This window comes from Myotis brandtii, unplaced genomic scaffold (assembly GCF_000412655.1).
Source record: "Myotis brandtii unplaced genomic scaffold, ASM41265v1 scaffold2561, whole genome shotgun sequence".
NCBI classification, from domain to species: Eukaryota; Metazoa; Chordata; class Mammalia; order Chiroptera; family Vespertilionidae; genus Myotis; species Myotis brandtii.
In genome coordinates this window covers 478,055-497,126 of record NW_005359721.1, presented here as the reverse complement: position 1 = coordinate 497,126, position 19,072 = coordinate 478,055, and the positions used below count along the sequence as shown (strand labels likewise).

The 19,072-nt window shown below is 56.3% G+C and overlaps 4 protein-coding genes across 7 annotated transcripts in view; 2 read left to right on the top strand and 2 right to left on the bottom strand.

The window, feature by feature from the left end:
* The window catches only part of LOC102253500 (ral guanine nucleotide dissociation stimulator-like 2), a 31,644-nt gene extending 24,884 nt beyond the window's left edge, over positions 1-6,760 (top strand). For all 4 annotated transcript variants that reach the window (XM_014541029.1, XM_014541030.1, XM_014541031.1 and 1 more), the window contains 16 exons: positions 957-1,040; positions 1,275-1,453; positions 1,583-1,633; positions 1,723-2,020; positions 2,278-2,529; positions 2,612-2,715; positions 2,804-2,888; positions 2,966-3,034; positions 3,222-3,296; positions 3,825-3,857; positions 3,959-4,080; positions 4,176-4,271; positions 4,351-4,462; positions 4,571-4,861; positions 5,927-6,041; positions 6,157-6,760. In XM_014541029.1, coding sequence (XP_014396515.1) covers positions 957-1,040; positions 1,275-1,453; positions 1,583-1,633; positions 1,723-2,020; positions 2,278-2,529; positions 2,612-2,715; positions 2,804-2,888; positions 2,966-3,034; positions 3,222-3,296; positions 3,825-3,857; positions 3,959-4,080; positions 4,176-4,271; positions 4,351-4,462; positions 4,571-4,861; positions 5,927-6,041; positions 6,157-6,368 — 2,178 coding nt within the window. In that variant the 3' untranslated portion in view covers positions 6,369-6,760. The remainder of the gene's footprint in view (positions 1-956; positions 1,041-1,274; positions 1,454-1,582; positions 1,634-1,722; positions 2,021-2,277; positions 2,530-2,611; positions 2,716-2,803; positions 2,889-2,965; positions 3,035-3,221; positions 3,297-3,824; positions 3,858-3,958; positions 4,081-4,175; positions 4,272-4,350; positions 4,463-4,570; positions 4,862-5,926; positions 6,042-6,156) is intronic.
* Positions 6,761-7,720: 960 nt separating this feature from the next.
* Positions 7,721-9,123, bottom strand: PFDN6 (prefoldin subunit 6). Its single transcript, XM_005867945.2, has 4 exons — positions 8,819-9,123; positions 8,514-8,584; positions 8,308-8,432; positions 7,721-7,955 (listed from the first exon to the last, which is right to left on the bottom strand). Exons 1-4 carry the CDS (start codon positions 8,880-8,882, stop codon positions 7,826-7,828), a joined length of 390 nt encoding a protein of 129 aa, XP_005868007.1. The 5' UTR covers positions 8,883-9,123; the 3' UTR covers positions 7,721-7,825.
* A 206-nt stretch (positions 9,124-9,329) lies between these two features.
* On the top strand, positions 9,330-17,570 carry WDR46 (WD repeat domain 46). Its single transcript, XM_005867943.2, has 15 exons — positions 9,330-9,589; positions 9,907-10,119; positions 10,229-10,309; positions 10,446-10,558; positions 10,682-10,769; positions 10,883-10,944; positions 11,195-11,299; positions 11,396-11,546; positions 11,659-11,794; positions 11,983-12,082; positions 16,191-16,504; positions 16,615-16,709; positions 16,848-16,943; positions 17,076-17,189; positions 17,302-17,570. Exons 1-15 carry the CDS (start codon positions 9,431-9,433, stop codon positions 17,401-17,403), a joined length of 1,929 nt encoding a protein of 642 aa, XP_005868005.1. The 5' UTR covers positions 9,330-9,430; the 3' UTR covers positions 17,404-17,570.
* Positions 17,571-17,836: 266 nt separating this feature from the next.
* B3GALT4 (UDP-Gal:betaGlcNAc beta 1,3-galactosyltransferase, polypeptide 4) lies at positions 17,837-19,067 on the bottom strand (the record flags this gene model as incomplete). The annotated part of the gene is made up of 1 exon (XM_005867956.2): positions 17,837-19,067. A coding segment is annotated over one exon (957 nt), but the record flags the coding sequence as incomplete, so codon positions are not given.
* Between the last annotated feature and the right edge of the window lie 5 nt (positions 19,068-19,072).

Genomic DNA, 19,072 nt, shown 5'->3' with positions numbered 1-19,072 from the left:
GGCGCCGAGTTTTGGTCCCGGTCTCCCTCCGGGTGTGTGTTTGGCGGGGAGGGGTTTGTTTCCACGGTAACCGCTCCTGGACGCTGGGATTGGGGAGGGAGCCCTTCGATTTCGTGACCCCTCCCCCTCTCCGCCTGGCGCTGGGTGGAGGCGGGAAACCCAGGTTTTTGGATCTTGGAGGGACGGTCCCAGGCTGAGCCGGGGAGCCGCCTGCCCTCCGCGGGGCGGAGTGGTGCCTGGGAGCGGGGTGGGGGCCTCCCGAGGGGCCAGACGTTGGACTTGGGGCCCGGAGGCTCTGGACCCAGGGTCCAGGGCTGGGCCAGAGCAGTGACTGGCAGGGCTGGTTTTTCGGGATCGGTTGGGGGAGGGGCTGTAGCCACGTGACTCAAGAGTCTACCGTCCCCCCCGCCCCCCATCATCCCCACTTCCCCTTCTCCTTCCTGTGCTGGGATGAGAGCCGCCACCTTGGGGGGGTCTCTAGGGACCAGGGGGAAGGGGGCTGAGGGGAGAGACTAACTTCGGGCTCGGCCAGGTCCTTGGGGGAGGGCGGAGCGCGCGGCTGTGCCTGTGACTGAGGCCTCAGCGTCTCAAGGTCTCTGTCTGGCTTTCTGGCTCTCAGTTCCCCTCCTGCGCTTTGCACCCTGCTTCTCTTCTGGGCTGGGGTTCAGCTCTGGGGGGAAGGGGCTACGGTGGTCTCCAGGATCAGGGTTCCTGCACTCCACCTGCTCCCCCACCGCAAACCCCTCGACTCCACCGGGCCCTGAGGCGGTTTGGGTGGGGCTGTCTGGGCCCCAGTGGGGGAGACCTGGGGTCGCCAGCCCCCCCATCCTCTCGCACTCGATGGTACTATCCCCCGCCCTCACAGGTGAGGGGTCAGAGGGAGGTGTAGGGCCGGGGGTGAGGGCTGGGGCAGTGGGTGAGGAGGGCGGTCTGACCTCCCTTCCTTACTCCTGCAGGCCCCCGTGTCTGTCCGGGATGAGGAGGAGGATGGAGCCACCTTTACTGTCACAAGCCGCCAGTATCGGTCCCTTGATCCCTTGGTGAGATCATAACTTTGGCTTCTCACCTCTGGCCCATGACCCCCGGAAGGGCCAACTTTCTGGCCAGAGTGCTAGGTTGGGCTGGAGGCCTGGACTCTGCTGTGTGACTGGTCAATCTTTTGCCCTCTCTGAATCTTAGTATAGTGAGCCTGGGGTACCGCCTGGGCCTGGGGCTTCCCCCAGAAACCTAGGGCAGTTGAAGAAGGGCACTGACGGGCCCTCTGTCTCCCCCAGGCCCCCACACCTCCCCCGCGTTCCTCCCGAAGGCTCCGAGCTGGCACCCTGGAGGCTCTGGTCAGACACCTGCTGGATGTCCGGACATCAGGGGCTGATGTGACCTTCACAGCAACCCTCCTGGCCACCCACCGGGCCTTCACCTCCACGCCTGCTCTGCTAGGGCTCATGGCTGACAGGTCAGGGTCGTAAGGGACCAAGGGTCATAGAGGTGCTGGACTTTCTGAAGCAGAATATCCTACCAAAACAGTCAAAGCCACCGGGGGTTTGGGGAAAAATAAAGACGGGAGATCTCTTCCTTTCCCCAGGCTGGAAGCCCTTGAATCTCATCCTGCTGATGAACTAGAGAGGACAAAAGGGTGAGTGACCCCTAGTTCTTAACCTCAAAGTCCCCTCTGCCCAAGCTGCAGCTTGACATCTGACCCCTGGCTGATCCCCCTTCTCCCAGGGTAGCCATCTCTGTGCTGTCAACCTGGCTGGCCTCTCACCCTGAGGATTTTGGCTCTGAGGTCAAGGGTCAGCTTGACCGGCTTGAGAGCTTCTTGCTTCGGACAGGGTATGCAGCAGGGGAGGGTGTTGGGGGGGGCAGCGCTGACCTCATCCGCAACCTCAGGTCCCGGGTGGACCCCCAGGCCCCCGACCTTCCTAAGCCCCTGGCCCTCCCCGGCGATCCCCCTGCTGACCCCACGGATGTCCTGGTGTTCCTCGCTGACCACTTGGCCGAACAGCTGACCCTGCTAGATGCGGTGAGACCCTGACCTGTGACCCCCATGCCCGTGCCCCTTACTAACCTTTCCCCAACTCCAGATCCTTTCCTTGCTTCCAACCCTTCCCAGCCTCCTCTGTCCACCCAGTTTTGACCTTCCCCCGTTTCCCCTTGGTTGTTACCCTTCAAATCCTGTGCCCCTTTGGGTCCCTTGGCCACCTGAGATCCTCACACCCCTAATATTGGAAGGCTGGCTCTCTTGACTATGAACTGTAACCTCTGACCTCTTCCCCACAGGAGCTGTTTCTCAATCTCGTTCCCTCTCAGTGCCTGGGGGGCCTGTGGGGTCACAGAGACCGGCCGGGACATTCCCACCTCTGCCCATCTGTGCGAGCTACTGTCACACAGTTCAACAAGGTGGCAGGGGCAGTGGTCAGCTCTGTCCTGGGGGCTATCTCGACTGGAGAGGACCCGGGGGAGGTGACCATACGGCCACTCCGTCCGCCCCAGAGGGCCCGGCTTCTGGAGAAGTGGATCCGTGTGGCAGAGGTAAGAGAGGAGATTGGCCCTGTTGGGGACCATGGTGTGGAGAGAGATCCCACAGCTGTGGCCTCCCTCTGTGACCCCACAGGAGTGCCGTCTGCTCCGAAACTTCTCTTCAGTTTATGCTGTGGTGTCGGCCCTGCAGTCCAGCCCCATCCACAGGCTTCGGGCAGCCTGGGGGGAAGCAGCCAGGTGGGGAGGATGGGGCACTGGGCTGGGTTGAGGGCTGGGAGAGGGTGCTAAGCCGCTGGCCCTCAACCTGCTGCCCTCCATCCCCCAGGGACAGCCTCAGGGTCTTCTCCAGCCTCTGCCAGATTTTCTCTGAGGAGGATAATTATTCCCAGAGCCGGGAGCTGCTGCTGCGGGTGAGGCCCCGTTCCTGGCCTTCCTCACCATCCCTGCGCCTCCCCCACCCTCATTTCCCTTGTTCTGTCACCCCCAGGAGGTGAAAGGGCAGCCCTCTCTGGAGCCGAATTCCAGGAAGGCCCTGAAGTCTGGCTCCCGGGGTGGGGTGAGTGCTGGGGGTGGTTGTGAAGGAGGAAGGAGTGTGTGTGTGGGGGGTGCAGTCAGAGGGGTGGGAAAAGGCACAGCGGGGTGAGGACAATTCATTTTGTCCTCTGAGGCATGGGGTGGGGGAGTGCAAGGGCGGGAGCCCTCGGGTCAGTGGCAAGGGTGCCTGACTCTGACCTCCGCCACAGGGTGTGGTCCCGTACCTTGGCACCTTCTTGAAGGACCTGGTGATGCTGGATGCAGCCTCCAAGGATGAGCTTGAGGTCAGTGGTGTGTTCAGTGGGATCTAGAACCAGGGGTTCAGGGTCAGACAGACCTCCCTCCAGGAAGGTGCTCAGGCCTGAGCGCTGAGGCCACACCAGGGCTCGGGCCTGAGTGCCAGGGTTCTGGTTCCGTTGCTTTGGTGAGCTGCGTCGCCTTGTTGTGCCCGAGTGACCTGCAAATGGGAAACTAGTGACAGTGCCTGCATCTGTTGTGAAGGTTAAATGAATTAATCCTTGGCCAGTGCTGAGAACATGCCTGGAATTTAAGCAGACACAGACTTTGTTAAATGATTGAATACTGGAACTTCGGGCAAGTTCCTAATTCTCTCTGAGCCCTAATTTTCTCTTCTGTAATGTGGAAAGTTTCTAACCTGAGATACTCAATTTAGAGGGTAAGGAAGGATGCTTAGGGAATGACAGATGAGGGGGTGTCAGAGAGGTGGGGGGCGGCCAGAGGTGCCTGTGTTTGGGAGGGGCGTGGTCTCTCTGACAGGGTGGGACTCTCACCCCACCCCCTTGCTCTTGCAGAATGGATACATCAATTTTGACAAGCGGAGGAAGGTGAGGGGTGCTTGGGCTGGGTGCTAGATAAGGGGAGAAGGAAGGAGGGGAAGTCGGGACCCCTGAGTTTTGGCTCCTACAGTCTGAGGGTCCCTTCCTAGGAGTTTGCTGTCCTTTCTGAGCTGCGGCGGCTCCAGAATGAATGTCGTGGCTATGACCTCCGACCCGACCCCGACATCCAGCAGTGGTTACAGGGGCTCCGGCCACTGACAGAGGCCCAGAGGTGACTTGCTGGGTGAGGTTGGGACTTCAGGGCTCAGGCAGGGTATGGGGATCATGTGTCACATCCTGACCTCTGCCCATTGCCCCTCTCCCCAGCCATCGAGTGTCCTGTGAGGTGGAGCCACCTGGTACTGGTGACCCTCCTGCCCCTCGAGTGCTTCGGCCCACGCTGGTCATCTCGCAGTGGACAGAGTGAGGGGGTCGTGGCTGGGGGGAGTCTCTTGGGGACTGGCCTTCTTCCTCTGACCCTCCCAACCTCCTGCCACTCCAGGGTTCTTGGCTCTGTTGGGGGTCCCACCCCGCTTGTCTCCTGGGACCGGCCCAATGTTGGGGGAGATGAGGTGCCTGGAAACCCTGCTCCTCTGTTGACCCGCCTGGCCCAGGTGAGCTTTGCTCCTGACCTCTGACCTCAACACTGACCCTGACTCTTGTGAATGTTTCTTCCTTGATCTCCCTGCCTCACACCAGTCCCTCATGTTGTTTGCCCCCAGCACATGAAGTGGCCATCTGTGTCATCTCTGGACTCTGCCCTGGAAAGCACTCCATCCCTACAGAGTCCAGCTGGCCCCAGCCACCTGTCCCCACCAGCATCCTCTCCTAGGCCTTCTCGAGGTCACCGCCGTTCAGCTTCCTGTGGTACCCCACTCAGTGGGGGTGCAGAAGGGGCCTCCAGGGGGCCTGCATCCGGGGGAGGGGGCTCTGGGCCAGGGGCTTCCGATTGTCGAATCATCCGAGTCCAGATGGAGCTGGGGGAAGATGGCAGTGTCTACAAGAGCATCTTGGTGAGGGGCTGTGGGCTGGGAGGTGGGGGTGAGGATGTTGCTTTGTGGGATCATAGTCTTAGGTTTGAACCCAAATGGGAGGATGATTGTAGTTCTAATTCTGACCGTTTTATTTTAAAGCCTTGTTAGCTGCGGCACCTGAACTTTTGGTGGCCTATTAGATTTTTAGAACAAACAGCAGTTTTCCCCACCGGGGAGCAGCCCTATCTCGCTGGGCACGTGAGTTGGCCTATGGAGGACGGGCCACCACATTGGGTTCCCCTGTTCACGCTGAAGTATTGGAGTGGCTGTGGTTAGAGCAGTGGTTCCCAACCTTTTTTTGGCCAGGCCCCACCTACGCATCTCTAAATCCTGATGGCTGAGAGACCCCTGCCTCCCCCCCCCCCCCCCCCGTGACATACAATTCCTATTATTCAAAAAGTGAACTCGTAGTCACATGGAGGAAGCCTAAAAGGCCATTAACTTGGTCTAAACAAGCTTCCAAAGAATATGGCATCCATGAAAGAGAAAAATAAAAGAACGAAAGGATAGCTGAAGTACTGAGGAAGAAATCACTAAGAAACTGTTAAAAATATGAAGTGATATGAAAACATGGCAGTTTCAAAACATAATAGAGACCTGAAGTGCATAAATATGTCACAATATGTATTTATATACTGTATATGAGGCCCCTAGAACCATAAGAAATGCAAAAAGTCACTGTTGATAACTCAGTCTCGAATTGCCCCCCTGTGGGGCGTGTGCCCCAGGTTGGGAACCACTGGGTTAGAGCGTTGGTCTTCGCACCAAAGGGTCAGGGGTTCGATTCCTGATAAAGGGCACGTACCTGGTTGCAGATTCGATCCCCAGCCCCAGTTGGGGTACGTACAGGAGGCAACTAATCAATGTGTCTCTCTCACATCGATGTCACTCCCTCTCCCCCTCCCTTCCACTCTCTCAAAAAAAAAAAATGTATTGGACACGGGTAACCTTTTTTGGTTGGGAGATCAGTGGCTGGGGTTGGAAGGATGGGAAGCAGAGGTCATTCTGGCCAATTAATTGCTCTTTTGGTTTCCTGTCCTGCAGGTGACAAGCCAGGACAAGGCTCCAAGTATCATCAGTCGTGTCCTTAAGAAAAACAATCGTGATTTTGCAGTGGCTTCGGAGTATGAGCTAGTGCAGCTGCTACCAGGGGAGCGAGGTCAGAGGAGACGTGGGGGGAGAGTGGTGCCCATCAGTGGGAATGCTTCTACATCCAGGTGGTTACTGGGGGAACAACTGTGTTTGAGCTTGACGCCTCCTCTCTGAACCTACAGAGCTGACCATCCCACCCTCGGCCAATGTCTTCTATGCTATGGACAGAGCTTCACACGACTTCCTCCTGCGGCAGCGGCGAAGGTCCTCTACTGCTACCCCTGGTCTTGCCAGCGGCCCCTCTGCCTCAGGAACTCCCCCAAGTGAGGGAGGAGGGGGTTCCTTTCCCAGGATCAAGGCCACAGGACGCAAGATTGCCCGGGCACTGTTCTGAGAAGGAAGCTCATGGCTCACAGAACTATTGGTGACCACACCAGATGTGGGTAGCCATGCTGAATGGTGGCAGTTCTATTGCATTGGGAAGAAACCCAGAAAGGTGGCCAGCTACCCTGGGGCAGTGAAGTGCCACTGGTTTGTCAGACAGCCAAGAGCTCCCGCCCTGTGGGAACTGGTAATGACATTGGATACCTGTGTATAACCACCCTTTCCATGAATGCAGCACATGGCCATGTTGTAGCATGCCAAGGGAAGGCCTAACAGGGGGAGAAGAAAGACCTAGAGGCTCTGAGTCCCAGGAAGAGAGGACGGCAAGAAGTAGGTTCCTGTTCTGGGGGTTCCTGTCACTGTGACAACACTAAAATAAACCAAAACACTACCTGAGTTCTATTCCCGTCCTTGCAGTGTATGAACTAGCTGCTGGGAGTGCGGGAGGGGAGCTGGTTGGAATTTAGATGGAACGTGAAGGGACCCAGCGCTTTCTATCCCAATGAAGATCTGAAAGTGGAGTGTTGCTGAAAAACCGTGCCCTCAGAATCCTGGTTTATTCCTCCCTAGCAACCTCTCCGTCCCCGGTCCCTTTATTTGCTCTTACATTTTTCTCCTGAGTTGTCACAGACCCATGTCAAGTACTAGCCACCCAGTTAAAGTGATCAGAAGGAAGAACTCCCCTGGCTGCAAATTTATAAGAAACAATTTTAGGACAAAGACATGGAAGAACTTTGTGGGGAATGTACAAACTTGGAGGACTTAGAACATCACAAAGTATGTGCTAGGATTTAAATCAGCCCAAGCTACATTCAAATTCTAACAAATGAGATACTAAAAAGACTAAGAGATGCTGAGGCTACTTGGAGGATAAGAAATCATAGCACTGAGGTCCCACCTTTCTTCCTGGGGTCTCAGATGAGAGGACTGAATTAAACTGATCCCAACAACAGTTGGGAATGCCCTCCTGTTTCCTAAAGGGGCCTGCCAACCAAGCTAAGTGTTTTATATGCAGACGAGGCTTGAGATATTTCAGATTTTAGTCTCAAGAAAGGATGGGTTACTCTGTCACAAAGAACCATAGCACTGAGGTCCCACCTTTCTTCCTGGGGTCTCAGATGAGAGGACTGAATTAAACTGATCCCAACAACAGTTGGGAATGCCCTCCTGATTCCTAAAGGGGCCTGCCAACCAAGCTAAGTGTTTTATATGCAGACGAGGCTTGAGATATTTCAGATTTTAGTCTCAAGAAAGGATGGGTTATTCTGTCACAAAGAATTCCAGTTGCAGGAATTTGGTCTTGAAGTAACAGGTGGTGTATACACATTAGGTGGAAGGGGCTGGGATAATGGATGAAGACAATTACGACAGAAGTGGCTGGTCAAGCAGCCAGGTGACTTCACATTTTATTAGCTACAGTATAGACCCTAGAGCTGCCTGGGCTCCCCCTGCCCCCGGACCATAGGGTCAGGCCTTGCCAGGAGCCCCTGCCTTGGCCGCCTGCGCCCGCTGGAACTCCTGCTGCAGCTGCGCAAGGGTCTCCCTCTGTTGCTCTGACTGCTGCTCCAGGTCCCGGAGCTGGGATTCGTATCGCTTACTGAGAGGAGGCAAGAGAGACAAAGGAGCAAATCAGTTAGGGAGACTTAGTGAGGATGCTGAAGGCAAGAAAGATCAGCGGACAACTTGAGATCTAGGGCAGGGAGGGGAAGGGGTTGGAGGACGTGGAAGGTCCCGGAGCTGGGATTCGTATCGCTTACTGAGAGGAGGCAAGAGAGACAAAGGAGCAAATCAGTTAGGGAGACTTAGGATGCTGAAGGCAAGAAAGATCAGTGGACAACTTGAGATCTAGGGCAGGGATGGGGAGGGGTTGGAGGACGTGGTCCTCTGCAGTGGTTCCCAGCACCTCTCCTCGGTGGTGTCAGGCGCATCAGGGTGGGGGACAGACTCACATTTCAGCTGTGATATAGTCCAGTCTCTTGCCTACTGTGGCCCGAGCCTCCCCCAGCTCCTGTTTGACCAGCACGGGACCCAGAAGTTTAAAGACCACGTTGGACGCATCCAGCAAGGCCAGTTCCTGGTGGAGGCGTGGGGCACAGGACGTCAGCATCCTGGCCAGGACCGCCCCGCCCTCCTTGCCCCACAGTCCCAGTCTCACCTCCTTCACGATATTATTTTCTGTTAGTTGTGCTTCAAGCTTCTGCCGCCCTGACATGGATTTACTCAGGTCTGTGGGTGGGAGAGTGTGGGTGGCAGGAAAGACTTTATTAGAGAAAAGACACGTGCCCCCTGACCCCCACAATCCTAGTCAGAAGAAAACGGGGTGGGAGGCAGTCAGGCCGGGCGGCGCGGCAGGGGTGGGGAAGGAAGCATGGCCTGAGAACGGCTTTGGGTTCGGAGCGCGCGAAGGGGTGAGGGGTCCGGGCGAGGCTGCGCCGACCTCTCCCTCGCCCTTGCCCTTACCCTTCTGCAGCTGCTGGTATTTCTCCACTTCCCCCTGCAGCTTCTTCTGGATCAGCTCAGCCATGGCGGCGGCGAGCCTGCGGGAGAGGGGCGCCGGGTCTCACGCTCTGGAAGGCCCCGCGCTCCCGGCAATGGTCTGGCTCGCGGAGGTGACAGCTCTCCTGAGGGGCGGGCTCTCGGGGCACAGCGGCTTCTCCCTTCGTATCCACACGGCCCAGGCCGTAGCGAGTGGCAGTTGCAACAAGACCCCAAACCGAAACCCCGCCTCACTCTCGTTCTCCCTTCAGTAATTACAAACCCGGAAGTAAACAAAGAATGCTGGGAATGCTGCCATCTGGTGCATGCCGGGAATTGTAGTTCAGACGCGTTTAGTAAGCGGCGTTCTGCTAAAAATACAAATTTTGAAGATTCTAGGCAAGATGGGGAAACGAAGATGGAAAAATCAACCGCACCGTTTCTTGGGACCTGGTCCCGGACTTGCCTTTCTTTCGTTACTCGTGCATAAGCTGCCACTCGGAGGGGCGGGAGCAAGGTCCGCCTGGCCCCTTAAGGGCGAGCCGCCCTCATTCAAGATGGCGACTAAGGCTTCCCACCTGGTACAGCGCTGATTGGATGAGGGCTGGAGGACTTCCGGGAGATACCTGTGAGTCTGTGGGACAGCTGAGAGGAGTTTGCACGTGGATCGTCCGCAGGGTGGGCAGGATGGAGACTGCCCCCAAGCCGGGCAGGGATATCCCTCCCAAGAAAGACAAACTTCCGACCAAGAAAAAGGTAGAGATCTTCCTGGGGCGGAAGGAAAGTTTTCAGGCCCGGGGCCGGAGGGGCGGGGCACGGGCAGCGGACCATCAGGGCTGCTGATCTGCCCGTGGAAACCGCCACGGCCCAGCCGGCCTGATTCAGTGGTTGGGCATTGACCCATGAACCAGGAGGTCACGGCTCGGTTCCCAGTCGGGGCACATGCTCGGGTTGCGGGCTCGATCCCCAGTGTGGGGCGTGCGGGAGGCAGCCGTCAATGTTGGTCTCATCATTGGTGTTTCTCTCTCTCCCTTCCTCTCTGAAATTAATCATCATAATTATATATATAAAAGAGACCGCGGCGATACTGGGAGGAAGAGACCACTCCGACCGCTGCCGCCGCCTCTCCAGGGCCCCCTCCTAACAAGAAGAGGAATCGAGAGCTCCGCCCCCAGAAGCCAAAGAACACTCACACCCCAAAGAAGTCTCGCGTCTCCAAGAAGCCCCAGATCGTAAAGAAACCCCGGGAACGGAGGGATGCGGAGCCGCCGCGGAGCTTGTCGGGGGTGAGCATGGGACCTGACAGGGCAGCGGGGCAAGTCGCCTTGTGCTTTGAGGAGGCCAAGGTTGGGGTCAATCCGAGCCCGTCAGCGAATTGCCTCCTCCCTGCCCCAGGCCCAGGACCCATTCCCAGGCCCCGCCCCGGTCTCTGTGGAGGTTGCTCAGAAGTTCCGTCGCATTGATAAATCCAAAAAGGTGAGGGCCAGTCTGAGAGCGGGGTTGCAGGCAGGGCTGTCTGGATGAGATGGATGGAGGGGGACCAGGTGGCTCTCTCGTGACCTCACATGGTGTCTGTTTTTCCCCCGGACCTTCCCCACCACCGATGTTATAGCTGCCACATTCTAAGTCCAAAACCCGAAGCCGGCTTGAGGTGGCTGAGGCTGAGGAAGAGGAAATAAGTGTCAAAGCCGCTCGTTCGGAGCTGCTGCTTGCAGAGGAGCCTGGGTGAGTGGCCCCTGATCCGGGCCTCTCCCGCCCCTGCTTCCTGGGACTGTCCTTTCCCGTGCCCTGTTGGCACACTTACCTCATGGTAGGAAGCTTCACTGCAGCTCCAACGCCCACTTGCAGGTTCCTGGAAGGGGAGGATGGGGAGGACACAGCAAAGATTCTCCAGGCAGACATCGTGGAGGCTGTGGACATTGCAAGTGCGGCCAAGGTGAGCCTGAGGATGGGGATGGGCCAGGCAAGACGAAGTGGGGACTGGCAGGGGGAATTACTGAAGTGAGCCATTTAGTTCTTCATTCTTTTTTTAACTCTTCCCTTGCCCAGCACTTTGACTTGAACTTGCGACAGTTTGGACCCTACAGGCTGAATTACTCTCAGACTGGGAGGTAAGGTTGAATTCTAGTGACTCTGGGAGTGGAATGAGGGCACGTCTCCTTAACCACTTCAGCCAGGCCCACCTCATACCGTGTATGTTTGGTTGTTGATGTGGGGTGTGTGCTGTGATTTGCTTGCGTGTGAGGGTGAACACGTAGGACACCTCTCACCTGGAGAGAAGGGGCTGGTGTGAAGCAGACCTCAAATGGTCTGAGGGTGCTCCCCTGCATTGACACCCTGCGTGTTCCCCACCTTCAACAGACACTTGGCTTTCGGAGGGCGCCGGGGTCATGTGGCTGCCCTTGACTGGGTGACGAAGAAGCTCATGTGTGAGATCAACGTCATGGAGGCGGTGCGGGACATCCGGTCAGTGGCCTGTCCGTCAGGGGTCATTGGCGGTGAGACAGCCCTTCTTGATTGAACGACAGCTGTGACCCCTTACCCCCTGCTCTCTCCTCCCAGGTTCCTGCATTCGGAGGCACTGCTTGCTGTCGCTCAGAACCGCTGGCTTCACATCTACGACAACCAGGGAATTGAACTCCACTGCATCCGCCGCTGCGACCGCGTCACGCGGCTTGAGTTCCTGCCTTTCCACTTCCTCCTGGCCACCTCTGTGAGTGGCTGTCAGCACAGGGACTGGGTGGGAGCCCCTGAGAAGACCATGCCTCCTCTGGCACCCCAGTAGAGGGAGGACAGGGCAATCAGGACTCATTTCTCTCTCACAGTCAGAGACAGGCTTTCTGACCTACCTGGACGTGTCAGTGGGGAAGATTGTGGCAGCTCTGAATGCCCGGGCCGGACGACTGGACGTCATGACCCAGAACCCTTACAATGCCGTCATCCATCTTGGACACAGCAATGGTGGGTCCCTGGCTGAGATTTGACTCTCTGACCATCCTACCCTGCTTTTCTCCTATATTTGTACTCCACCAGTCCCATAAAGTTGCCCTTTTACCTTCCTCTCTGGGCTCCTCTTGGTCTAGAGTCGCCATCTTTCCCAAGTTTAATCCCCTTGGTGCCCACTTTGGCTCTTCTTCTCTGACCGTCAGGTACTGTGTCCTTATGGAGTCCAGCCATGAAGGAGCCGTTGGCAAAGATTCTCTGTCACCGCGGGGGGGTCCGGGCTGTGGCAGTAGATTCTACAGGCACGTAAGTCACTTGTTTGGGCATGAAGTGCTGGTGGTCGCAGCTGGGCGGAAAGGTATGGAAGGCCGTGTGTCTTTAAGAGCACAGACACTGCATCAAGCTGCCTGGGTTTAAATCCTGATGCCACCACTGACCAGCCATGTGGGTGTGGGCACATTGCATAACTCTGTGTGCCACACTTTCCTCACCCTGAGAGTGGGGACATGCGTGTCTAGCTCAAGGGTCAGCAAACTTTTTCTATAAAGAGCCAGGTAGGCCTGGCTGGCACGGCTCAGTGGTTAAGCATCGACCTATGAACCAGGACATCATGGTTCAATTCCTGGTCAGGGCACATGCGCTGGTAGTGGGCTCCATCCCCAGTGTGGGCAGTGCAGGCAGTAGCAATTGATGATTCTCTCTCATCATTGATGTTTCTATCTCTCCCTCTCCTTTCCTCTCTGAAATCAATATATATATATGTACATGTACATATATATACATATATAAAGATAGTAAATGTTTTAGGCTTTGCTGGCCAGGAGGCAAAATCGAGGGTATTATGTAGCTATTTGAATAATAAGAAAAAAAAGTATCACAAATTTTTAAACAATGAAATTCAAAATGTAATAATTGAATGCCATAATTTTTTTGCTTAATTGATATTCAAAGTTAGTGTTCAAAATCATTAAACTCGACTGCAAATGTGTATCTGTTAAAGGTGATCTGTAGAGAGGTTTTACATATTTTATCCTTGAAAATGTCTTGCACACAGGCAGGTGATGAGACAGGTGGCCTGGGAGGTGCTCTGAGTGCTGTCAGGTTACAACCGTGTGTGGCTGCGACTCCAGCAGCAGCGCAAAGCGAAAATGTTTTAGGCTTTGCTGGCCAGGAGGCAAAATCGAGGGTATTATGTAGCTATTTGAATAATAAGAAAAAAAAGTATCACAAATTTTTAAACAATGAAATTCAAAATGTAATAATTGAATGCCATAATTTTTTTGCTTAATTGATATTCAAAGTTAGTGTTCAAAATCATTAAACTCGACTGCAAATGTGTATCTGTTAAAGGTGATCTGTAGAGAGGTTTTACATATTTTATCCTTGAAAATGTCTTGCACACAGGCAGGTGATGAGACAGGTGGCCTGGGAGGTGCTCTGAGTGCTGTCAGGTTACAACCGTGTGGCTGCGACTCCAGCAGCAGCGCAAAGCGATCCCATGTCAGTGTCTGTCTTGACCACTCTACTGTGCTAATGTAGCACGAAAGCAGTCAATGAGTGAATGTGGTTGTGTTCCAATAAGACTATTTGTGGACACAATTTCCTATAATTTTCTCGTCTTGAAATATTCTTTTTTTCTTTTTTTTTTAGTATATTTTGATTGATTTCAGAGAGAAAGGGAGAGAGAGAGAGAGACATCAGTGATAAGAGAGAATCATTAATCGGCGTCCCACACTGGGATCGTGGCTGCAACCCGGGCATGTGCCCTGACCAGGAATCGAACTGTGACCTCCTGGTTCATAGGTCGATGCTCAACCACTGAGCCATACTAGCCGGGCTTGAAATATTCTTTTGATTTTTTCCCCCCAACCACTTAACGTAAAAATCATTCTCAGCTGTGGGCGTTATAGATCTAGGGTAGTGGGCCGGATTTGTTTGGCCGTAGTTTGCCAGTCCTGGGCTGAGCTCAAAAAGCTGTTGTAGGCGGTAAAGTGAGTTCAGGCACATGGAGCTTAGCATGGAGCCAGTGAACAGGGAGCCCCGCCTTCATCGTCCCGTCAGTAACACACGGTTCCCTAGGTCTGGCTGGTGTGAGGGCAGGGAGGTGGGTTTGCTTGGAATGTCTGGGCTTCCTGAGAGTATTTGCCTTTCACAGCTGTTCTGTCTGGTGTGTGTGTGTGTGTGTGTATCTGGCGGAGTTTTTCACACAGATTCCTGTGTGTTTTCTTCTAATTCCTCTCATTCATCAGGCCTTCGCGGGGCTCTGTGCTAAGGTTCGGGGGCAGAAGGATGAATGGGCCATTGAGCCTGCCTGTGGTGGCAGTAGTTTTCAGGGATGATTGGCCAGGTGGGGCATCTAGTTGCTACTCAGCTGTCTCTGTCACCTCAGACTTGACGTGTCCATCACTGGATCGGACACCCGGGGCATCTAGTTGCTACTCAGCTGTCTCTGTCACCTCGGACACCTGCCTCCCAGGCTCCTCCTTGCCTGCTCCTTTTCTGCCACATTTTCCTGTTGCGCACAATCTGACTTCTTGGACACCACTAGCTCGCTACACAGCCCCGTGTTCCTTGGCGTCCGGAGGAGCAGAACTTAAAAGCACTGTTTGTCTGGGTGCCCAGGCTCTGCTGTTCATGAGCCCCGTGAAGTCCTGACTGCCTGTCCCTCAAAGGTCCCTGCACATCTGCTTCCCTCCATCCTTGCTGTCTCCGTGGGCATGTGTGGTGCTCGCAGCCTGCTTCCAGCCTCAAGCCTTCGTCCTGCCTTGTTCCCGGGAGCTGTCAGAACAGCCTCCCCACGGCTGCTTTCCTCCTTTTATAGCTGCTCAAGAATCCTCTACATTAAATAGAAACTACGTACCTTTATTTTTAAGTTGTTTGAAAGGAAATCAGGAAAAGGAAAAGCGAAGTGGCCCCCACTTTATGAAAGTCTCCAGGGGCTCGCACCCCTTAGACTCCCAGAGTTGTATTTTTGGTACCAAATGAGTTGGTTCTGCCTCTTTGGCCCCATAGCTGGGCCAGCCTGGCCTGTGCGAGGCCTGTCCCGAGCTGGCTGCCTTCTGTGGGCTGCTGGCCCTGAGCTGTAGTTTGCCTTCCGGGGCTGCCTGGGTCAGCCGCTCCTCTCCGGGGCTTAATGAGCTCGTTCGCTGAGCTTTGCTCAACACCAGTGCCGAATGGCTCCGGTCTCTGACCGCAGGTCCAGCCCCAGGTCCTCCGCAGGGGCTCCAGAGATGAGGCTCGCCTCTTCCATAAGAGGCTTTCTGGAATCCGTTGGGGTTGGATTCTCAAAGCTGGACTGTTTACCACATGGTAGCATGGCCTGGATGCCCACCTGGTATTTGCAGAGGTTCCCAGAGGGTGAGGAGTCAGGATGTGCCCAGAGTTGTTGGTGCACGGAAGGGTGTGGCCCTGTGTCCCAGGAGCCCTTTGGTGGAGCTGGGCCCTGATAATCTTATCAGAAGTATCCAGCTGGGCCTTTGCTCTTAGGAACTCTTCAGTCCCCTCCTCTGGGGCTCATAGCCACAGCTAGAGAGAGCATCCTTGGCCCTTTGCAAACGTGCGTCTCCTGGCCTGGCTGGTTCCTCTCCAGCCTCCCTCGCTGAGGAACTGCTTGAACGTAGGCAGAAAGGCCAGCCTCTGACAATAAACTAGTGCAGTGCCCGATTCCTTGAGAGGATCTGGTCAGCCACCTCGCCCTCCTCTTGGGAAGGGGTGGAGTAGGGCCCTCTGGCACACGGCTTCATGACTTCCTGAGGTTCCCTCAGGTCCATGCCGTCTTCCGTGGTGGCTTGTGATGGCCAGGGGCCCGGCTGGGGCGTTGGATCCCAGTCTGACTTGACAGAGTCCCTGCAACTTGTCCTCTGCTGACCCTCCTGGTCTGTTTCCTGCCAGTCCTGGAAACACCACCCCCCCCCCCCCTCCTCTCGTTCACCCATTTGTACCTGCTGTGTCTGCTTCTGCTTTCTTGAGAATTGCTGGGAATGGCTCAAATCCCAGTCTCCCCAGGAAGGCCTCCTGACCACTGCAGTCCATCCGCCCTCCCCTTTGCTGAGCCGCCGTGTTGCCTGTCTGTGCAGTAGGACGTCACATTTAGGTACACGTCATGGGCATTCTCTCTTTGGTTCACATCTTGAGTAGGTTAGAGGGCAGATGCTAAAGAATAGGCCTGCCTTGAATCCTAGCTCTACCTCTCACCCTGCTTTCCTTCCTCTGAGCTGTTTCATTTGTAAAAGGGAAATTCCATAGTACAGAGTTGTGTGACGTGTGACCAGGAGGCTGTCTGCAGTGTTCGGTGTGATGGCTGTGGTTACCATCAGTCTTTTTTATTCCCAACCAGACTTGATGCCTGGACTCGGCCACAGGCCTGCTCAGTAACCCCTCACTACAAAGTAATTGGTCCTCCCTAATCCCCCAGGTACATGGCCACCTCTGGCCTGGACCACCAGCTGAAGATCTTTGACTTGCGAGGGACGTTCCAGCCTCTGAGTGCTCGGACCCTGCCCCAGGGAGCGGGGCACCTGGCCTTCTCCCAGCGGGGACTGCTGGCCGCAGGAATGGGTGATGTGGTCAACATATGGGCAGGGCAGGGCAAGGCCAGCCCACCCTCCCTGGAGAAGCCCTATCTCACCCACCGTCTCTCAGGCCACGTGCATGGCCTTCAGTTCTGCCCCTTTGAAGACGTGCTGGGGGTGGGGCACAGTGGGGGCATCACCAGCATGCTGGTCCCTGGTAAGTGGGCCAAGGGGTGGGCCTGAGATAGCCGGGAGCAAGGGGCCTGGTCAAGCTGGAGTGCTGAGCTGGATTCTTGCTTATGGCTCCACGTTCTTCCCTCCCCCCAGGGGCTGCTGAGCCCAACTTTGACGGCCTGGAGAGTAATCCATACAGGAGCCGGAAGCAGAGGCAGGAGTGGGAGGTGAAGGCCCTGCTGGAGAAGGTGAGGATGTGGGGGCTGGGGCAAGCTCTCATACTGGGGGTTTTGGAAAGAGTTGGATTCAGCAACCGCCTGGCTGCAGTCCCTCTTTGGGGTCACCCTCCTCACCCATTCCTGTCCCTCTCTCTGTGACACCTCCAGGTACCTGCAGAGCTCATTTGTCTGGACCCACGAGCCCTGGCAGAGGTTGATGTCATCTCTTTGGAGCAGGCAAAGAAGGAACGGATAGAGAGGCTGGTAGGGAGCAGACCCGAGTCCCAGGCACACCCTCACCCACCACATGCTAGAAGTGTGGTACAGCAGGTGGGTGCTGCCACAGTGCCCTGTCTCTGAGGCTGTTACAGACTTCACTCCTGTCCCCTTCCCCAGGGCTACGACCCAGAGTCCAAGGCTCCCTTCCAGCCAAAGCCGAAGCTGAAGGGCCGAAGCTCCACAGCAAGCCTGGTGAAGAGGAAGAGGAAGGTCATGGACGAGGAACACAGGGTAAAGGAGCATTTGGGGGTGGGCCAGGCCTCCCACGGGCTGTACCCTCCTTCTGCTGGTGCCTCTGTCCTTGCCAGCCTGCCACTTCACACTTTGCCCCCTATCTTCCCAGGACAAAGTCCGACAGAGCCTTGAGCAGCAGCCACAGAAGCAAGAGAAGGCGGCCAAGCCCATGGGGGCCCGGCCATCTGCCCTGGACAGATTTGTGCGCTGAGCCAGGCTCCAAGATGGCCTGGGAACAACACTCTCTCCCCAAGATCACCTGTGGGGGGAATTCCTGTTCCCTGGAATGAGGAGGGGCAGGTGCCCCTTCCCCAACTGGGAATAGACAGCTGGCTCCTGGGATGGGTGGGTATTAAAGAAGAAAGTGAAGTTTTTGGATAATGTGTCTGGATCATCCTGTGTACTTGTCCCCTTCCTTTGCCCAGCCTGGGGCTGCTCTAGGCTCCAAGTGGTCATGTGTCCCGCCCCTACCCCCACCCCATCTCTCGTGGTTGCTGTGGCCTTATCTTTGCTCTTTAGGGGTTTTTCTTCTCAAAGAGGCTGTGCTCTTTCTCCCGAGTCCCTGGAGATGTGCTTCCCACCCAGCAGGGGCTGGCAGGGCCCAGGCTTGTGTGCCGGGACTCCTGGTGCGGACCACACTGCACTCGAAGTAGAAACACAAATTTATTGAGGGGCTCCTGCCCCTCTCCTGCCATGGATGGGGGATGACCACAGCATTGCTTTACTCTCCTGATGACCATCTTTGGGGCTGGCAGGCCAGACCCTGGGTTTCCCCTGTATCCTTCAGGCTTCAGTGACAGACTGAGCATCTGGTGTCAGGAAACTGTCCAGTTGCAGCCAGATGCCTCGGGCCCGGGAGAACGGTGGGGGAGCTGGCCAGCCCCTCAGCTCCTCACTCCTCGCCAGTGGCCCGGGTCCTCAGCTGTGAAGCCAGGCTATTACCCTGCACCGCAGGATGCCCAGGACTCCCTGGAGCCAGGAGCAGAAGGGTGCAGTCCTTTCCCCATCAGAGCCACCCACCAGCTTCCAGGCTTCCTGCATCTTCCAGGGGTCCAGCCTGTGGGATGTCAGCAGGAATTTCCCATAGCAGCACCGGTCCAAGGGATAGTGGGTGGCACCAGCCAGCTTGACACAGTGGGTTGGGGTGAGGCCTCCCCGTCGGGCACTTACCCCCACAAAGACATCTTCCAGTGGCAGAGGGGGGGCCCGGCTGGCCACTTTGAGGATGAGCTGCACAGCGGAAGCTGACAACACATATCCAGTGCCCGAGGCATAGGGTGGGAAAGGGCCCCAGGTGGCAGGCCACTGCTCCTCCGATATTTGGTGCTTGCTCCCTGGAGTCCGAGAGGGGTGCACCCGCCAGTGCACACGGCCCAGGTACAGAAGAGGCATGGGCTGACTCACCGGGGTGGGGCGGCCTCCTTTCCACTCTCCATCTCCAGCCCCAGCCTCTCTCTGGGGCTCCATGCCCCTCTCCCATTGCTCCCAACGGCCCCCTCGCCGGACCAGCTCTGATACCAGTTCCGGAACGTTGACAAACACATCATCGTCGGTCTTGAGGATGTAGCGGGCCATGGGGCAGTGTTTGTCCGCCCAGCTCAGCCCGCTGAGCGTCTTGAGGGTCAGGTTGCGGTAGGAGTCGTGGAAGGCCGCCTGCAGGATGTCCCCCTGGGCCACTGACTCCCGTTCCAGGTCGTTCTCATGGGAGCCCTGGGTGGGATGCCGCCCGCTGGGCTCTCCCAGGAGAAAGAGAGTCTGCACCCTAAGCCCGCGGGCCTCGCGCTGCCCGCCCCACGAGGCCCGAATGGCGTTCCTCTGGTTGAGGTTCTCGGGGGCCGTGCACACCAGGATGAGAAGGGAGGGGGGCGCGCCGGGGCCGC